The following is a 6,574-nucleotide window of genomic DNA, read 5'->3' as shown; positions in this document are numbered from 1 at the left end:
AAATATTAAAGCGCTTAAGTAAATCAATTAAAAATATGCCTCCCGAGTGGCGCAGCGGTCTAAGGCACCGCATCGTTGTGTCACAGCCGCCGTGACCGGGAGACCCATGAGGCGGCGCACAATTGGCCCAGCGTCGTCCGGGTTAGGGGAGGGTTTGGCCGGCAGGGATTTCCTTGTCCCATCGCGCTCTAGCGACTCCTTATGGCGGGCCTGCGCCTGCAAGCGGACTTCGGTCGCCAGCTGGATGGTGTTTCCGCCAACACATTGATGCAGCTGGCTTCCGGGTTAAGCGAGCAATATGTCAAGAAGCAGTGCGGCTTGGCAGCGTCGTGTTTCCGACGCATGGCTCTCGACCTTCACCTCTCCCGAGTTGCAGGATGGGACAAGACTGTAACTACCAATTGGGGAGAAAAGGGGGTAAAAGTCCCCCAAAAAACTCAACTTGAAATAAAGCACGAGGGAAAAGGACTAAATAGAACCATAGGCACATGTGACATAAGTCACTCTGCATAGGAGCTTCTAAAAGACTAAAATTGCTAATTGTGTCAGTCGGGCAAAATCCTTAAATTGCATAGAAATGTTGGCCGACTGATACAGAAAATCACATTAGGCTAACAATGAGTCATATTAGGCAGACCAGTGGTGTGAAGTGGGAGCCACAGTAACAACGAGATTGGCAAATTCGACATTTAGCAGTTGCTTTTATCCAAAGCGACTTATAGTCATGTGTGCATAAATTTATACGTATGGGTGGTCCCGGGGATCGAACCCACTACCCTGGCGTTACAAGCGCCATGCTCTACCAATTTAGCTAGCTACAGAGGACCACAATCATGGCAATGATTCTACAGGAGCCGTTGTTGTCCAACAGGTAGGCCTACCAGTGTTGATGTAATGATAGCTAATTCCAGAGGCAGTAGGCCCACTTCATCCACTAAAAGGATTTAAAGTGCACAAATCATACAGATTTTCGTTTTGTACTTGCAAATGTTTGATAATTTAATCAAAAACAATTCACTATTGGCTTAAGATGAGTCAGCTGAAAAGGGTAGGGATACTGTCCCAGTAGGCCAATAAAGGGTACCATATACAGCCACTAGATGGCAATACCCTGCATATCCAGACCACTTGAATTTCACCAACATTTACTTTTATAAATCACATTCTCTAACGCCTTGACACATTTGACAAGACAGTTTTACCAAATGTCTTCATAGCCCAACAATGTAGACTCATAAGTTACACGTATAAAAAAAAATACCAAGATTCTTAGCTCGTCATGTGGCAAATGTAAGGTCATGTAAAAAGAGGACACAATTACTTTGCTGTGATATCCATCGAGTGACTTTGTCCTGTCCATTTCCTACGAGCTTTTTGAGAAGTCTGGACTGAGGAAAAATACAGTAACATCAAATCACTCAATGTTATTGTGTAGGACAGGTTATAGCCTTGTAAATATAAGTAATCCAATGCCACTTCAGAACTGCCCATACAATTGATAAACCCATGAAACCATGTCAGGTAGTGTACATTACAGGTGTGATCGAGTAAGAGTGGACTCAGGAGACAGGGTTGTGTCTTTCATACACTTTTTATTGTCAGCACTTGACAGAGGGAGGGGCAGGAGGTGCATGCCAGGGACAAGAAGCTGTTTACTTCTTGGTGGTCTCCTCCTCCTTTGACAGGGTCTTGATGATCTCCTCTTTCTTTGCTGCCAGGCGCTCCTCTCTGCGCTTACGGGCCTCCTTTGTCTTGGAACGACGAGCCTCAGCCTGGTCACTGCAGAGAGAAATGTGGTCAAACTATGTAGCTTATCTTTTGGCTGAACACAAATGTACTTACCATCTATAAACATTCCCATATAAAGATCTGCTTTTAAGTGCTCATCAGCGCAGTTCCTTCTCCACTTTAATACAAAACATTGCGGGATAGAAAAGTCTAAGGCAGATGGGAGTTGTAGTTTTAGACTTACCACAGAAGCTTCTTGCGGGCCTTGTCTGCCTTCAGCTTGTGGATGTGCTCCATGAGGATACGCTTGTTCTTGAACACATTACCCTTCACCTTAAGGTAGAGGCTGTGGTACCTGCGGGAAGGACAGGGGCAAAACAAGATGACCAAATCAAACTACAATACCAATAAAAAATATACGCTTTAAACAATTCAATAAATACAAAATGAATAATTTAGCAATTCATGTGCTACATTTGAAATTACTTCCTAAATCAAAGGAATTTGAACAGGGGAATGTGAACAGGGGTTAATCAGATAGCCAAGAGAAACATGACATCACAAATTTCAGCAAAGTTTGCGAAACCATTCTCAGAGAATCATCATTTTTAACAATATAACTTTGGGATGATTGTTAGCCATTTTAGCTAGCTAGTGCAGCCTAGGCTAGTATAGTTAGCTAGTTCAACATAATCAATGTGTAACAGACATCCTTGAAATGGACCCAATAGGAGTTGCTACGCCTTGTGAATCTGTATACTCAAGGGTGGATGTGGAGAACTTACATGTGCCGGTCAATCTTATGGGATTCCCTGTAGCGACGGAGAAGACGACGCAGGATTCTCATGCGACGCATCCAGGACAGCTTCTCTGGCATACGGGCGTTGGCTGTACCCTTTCTTTTACCTGGTAGGGTGGGCAGAGGAGAGGATGGTGTTAGGCCTGAGATATTAATACTACACCCAAAAATCCACTATCCTGTTTTCAGTACAAAACAGTTATGTAAATAAAAAGACTTCACCTGATTGTCTATCGCCGTCACTAGTCGATATAGCTATGAGACGTAGGACAGCATTCACTCACCGATTCCCGTGTGCCTTCCCTTGCGACGTGCCAGCGTGTTCTTGCGGCAGCGGGCGCGAGAGTGCACCGTGACAGGCTTGCGGATGATAAGACCATCCTTTACCAGTTTACGGATCTGCTGGCCTGAGAGGGGGGACAGAAAATATGGGTTAGACAAGGCAGGTGAATTTACAGCAACAAATCAATATTCAGTCAACTACTGTGTAGATTATGCACAGGCTACATTAACTAAGTACCAAAATAATGTGCTAAAAGATAGATTGGCTGAATCCTTACGGGAGTTGGCGTTAGCAATCTCATTGGTCTCGTTGGGGTCCAGCCATACTTTCTTCTTGCCACAGCGCAGGACGCTGGAGGCAAGCCTCTTTTGAAGCCTGAGCATGCTGGGTTAGAGATGAAGAGTTAACTAACGCATTACATTTTGTGTAACGCATAACGGTACGTTGCTAACAATATAATGTAAATGTTTGTAGCGTGAACAGGGGTTAATCAGATAGCCAAGAGAAATATGACATCACAAATTTCAGCATAGTTTGCGAAACCATTCTCAGAATCATCATATTAACCATTTATCCAATTTAACTCCGGGTTGATTGTTACCCATTATAGCTAGTTAGATACTGATGACTAACGTTACCTTGGATGCAACTGGGCTAACGTTACTCGACGTTTGGCTAGTAACGTTTGCTAGCTAATGGTTTCTAACTAGTCGTGTAGCTAAATATCATCCACACCAAGTTGCTGTTCTTACAAAGTGACATGGTTGACACTGAATTTTACAAGACAATTAATCAGTTGGCTAATATAAAGCAACGGGGAACATCAGTCAAAATCATGAGACCAGCAGTGTCCGGGTTCGTAACCGTAGCTACTAGCTGGCCAATGCTACCAAAATGTGCTACACCAAATTTACTTGCAGCGTAGCTAGCTAGCCTGTCTAATGTAAACTCTTTCAGATTATATGGAACATGGATATCATTGAGACTAACTATCGGATTCAGACATGTTTAAACTATCATAATCTAGTCACCTATGTTAACATTGAGGTTTAACTCGCATTTGTTTAACGTTAGGCCTGAATTTCTCGTCTCAGAAATCTTGGTTGACAACATGGCCTCCCTGGCTTGGAACATCGTGCGGCTCATTTACACATGAAATGTAGCTTTTCCTAAATGAAATATGTCAAGGGACTTTGACGGTGGTGTCTCGTAAACTTTAAGGCAACCTCAGTAAACCTTTAATGGGCAATTAATGTGTATTTTATGAAATATAAGAGAATTTAGACTCGCACAAAGTCGGTGCGCTTACCTCATGGCTGCTACTGCGATAGAAAAAGGAAGGGTTGAGGGACAGACAGGGTCCTACCATTAAAGCTACAGGAGAATCCAAAATGAGATATACAGCTGTTATTTTGTGAAATAAACGAAATACGATATAAATATTATTATTTTCATGTGAAGAGTTTGTAAGAAAATACAAATGGGTGTTAAAAAATAAGTTAGAGAGAGTGATATTGTCTGAAATCATAAGATAAAGTGTATAGAAAATATGTTCTCCCCTTATTTGGGAATAATAGTATATTCCAAAGGTGGGGAGCGATTTCGCACTGCATTGTGGGTGAAATCAAACTAAATGCAACTCACTACTCTGCCACAGGAGAGCAATGTCGAAGCGAAAGACTAAAACCGTGAACAGCTGACTGACACTGACAGAAGGAAAGTTTCTGTAAGGATACGTTTAGACAAGCAGCCCAATTATGATATTTTTTCCCCATTAATTGGTCTTTTGACCAATCAGATCACCTCTGAAAAAGATCTGATGTGAAAAGATCTGATGTATAGCGTTTACTTTTACTCAAGTATGACATTTGAGTAGTTTTCCCATCACTGTACTTAAGTACATTTAAAACAAGATACCTTTAGACTTTTACTCAAGTAGTATTTTACTGGCTGACTTTTACTTTTACTTGAGTCATTTTCTATTAAGGTATCTTTACTTTTACACAAGTATGACAATTGAGTACTTTTTCCACCACCTTGAAGGAGACCCTAAAGTTGAAGCCAAGTTCGTGTGACATGCATGCATTGTGTGATTTCCTCTCTGAACTGAAAGAGATGGAGACCCGCACACTTTCGAAAAAAAATAATACATCCAAAACTGAGGCTTGAATGCAAAATAAAGATTTTTATTATAACATCATGGTGCCCAAAAAAAGTTAAATGGAATGTGGGTATCGATCACCAATAAGAGGCAATACACCAGTTAGAGAAAACACTTCAATAACAATTCTTAATTAATTAATCAAATAAAATCAAATTGTATTTGTCACATGCGCAGAATACAACAGGTGTAGACCTTACCGTGAAATGCTTACTTACAAGCCCTTAACGAACAATGCAGTTTTAAGAAAATATCTACTAAATAAACTAAAGTAAAAAATAAAATATCAAAAAAGTAACACAATAAAATAACAATGAGGTTATATAACAACGAGGCCTCCTGTAGCTCAGTTGGTAGAGCATGGCGCTTGTAACGCCAGGGTTGTGGGTTCGTTTCCCACATGGGGCCAGTATGAAAAATGTATGCACTCACTAACTGTAAGTTGCTCTGGATAAGAGTGTCTAATAAAATGTAAATGTTATATACAGGGGGTACCGGTACCGAGTCAATGTGCGGGGGTACAGGTTAGTCGAGTATTTTGTACATGTAGGTAGGGGTAAAGTGACTATGCATAGATAATAAACAGCGAGTAGCAGCAGTGTAAAAACAAACGGGGGGGGTGTCTGGGTGGCCATTTGATTAATTGTTCAGCAGTCTTATGGCTTGGGGGTAGAAGCTGTTAAGGAGCCTTTTGGACCTAGACTTGGCGCTCCGGTACCGCTTGACGTGCGGTAGCAGAGAGAACAGTCTATGACTTGGGTGACTGGAGTCTTTGACAATTTTTTGGGCCTTCCTCTGACACCACCTAGTATATCAGTTGAAGTCGGAAGTTTACATACACCTTAGCCAAATACATTTAAACTCAGTTTTCCACAATTCCTGACATTTAATCCTAGTAAAACTTCCCTGTCATAGGTCAGTTAGGATCACCACCTTATTTTAAGAATGTGAAATGTCAGAATAATAGTAGAGAGATTTATTTCAGCTTTTATTTCTTTCATCACATTCCCAGTGGGTCAGAAGTTTACATACACTCAATTAGTATTTGGTAGCATTGCCTTTAAATTGTTTAACTTGGGTCAAACGTTTCGGGTAGCCTTCCACAAGCTTCCCACAATAAGTTGGGTGAATTTTGGCCCATTCCACCTGACAGAGCTGGTGTAACTGAGTCAGGTTTGTAGGCGTCCTTGCTCGCACACGCTTTTTCAGTTCTGCCCACAAATGTTCTATAGGATTGAGGTCAGGGCTTTGTGATGGCCACTCCAATACCTTGACTTTGTTGTCCTTTGCCACAACTTTGGAAGTATGCTTGGGGTCATTGTCCATTTGGAAGACCCATTTGCGACTAAGCTTTAACTTCCTGACTGATGTCTTGAGATGTTGCTTCAATATATCCTCATAATTTTCCTTCCTCATGATGCCATCTATTTTGTGAAGTGCACCAGTCCCTCCTGCAGCAAAGCACCCCCACAGCATGATGCTGCCACCCCCGTGCTTCACGGTTGGGATGGTGTTCTTCAGCTTGTAAGCTACCCCCTTTTTCTTCCAAACATAACAATGGTCATTATGGCCAAAGAGTTCTATTTTGGTTTCATCAGACCGT

The 6,574-nt window shown here is 41.8% G+C and overlaps 1 protein-coding gene across 1 annotated transcript; it reads right to left on the bottom strand.

Annotated features, from left to right (window-relative positions):
* Positions 1 to 1,572: 1,572 nt before the first annotated feature.
* Positions 1,573 to 4,141, bottom strand: LOC311138212 (large ribosomal subunit protein eL19-like). The gene is made up of 5 exons (XM_084172884.1): positions 3,088 to 4,141; positions 2,812 to 2,934; positions 2,514 to 2,634; positions 1,973 to 2,083; positions 1,573 to 1,779 (listed from the first exon to the last, which is right to left on the bottom strand). Exons 1-5 carry the CDS (start codon positions 3,191 to 3,193, stop codon positions 1,653 to 1,655), a joined length of 588 nt encoding a protein of 195 aa, XP_084029010.1. The 5' UTR covers positions 3,194 to 4,141; the 3' UTR covers positions 1,573 to 1,652.
* Positions 4,142 to 6,574: the final 2,433 nt, after the last annotated feature.

The sequence above is a fragment of the Coregonus lavaretus genome (genome assembly GCF_964263955.1).
Source record: "Coregonus lavaretus genome assembly, chromosome: 2".
In the NCBI taxonomy this organism is placed as follows: domain Eukaryota; kingdom Metazoa; phylum Chordata; class Actinopteri; order Salmoniformes; family Salmonidae; genus Coregonus; species Coregonus lavaretus.
The sequence above is the reverse complement of the archived record's forward strand: the minus strand, read 5'-3'. Positions and strand labels throughout refer to the sequence as shown.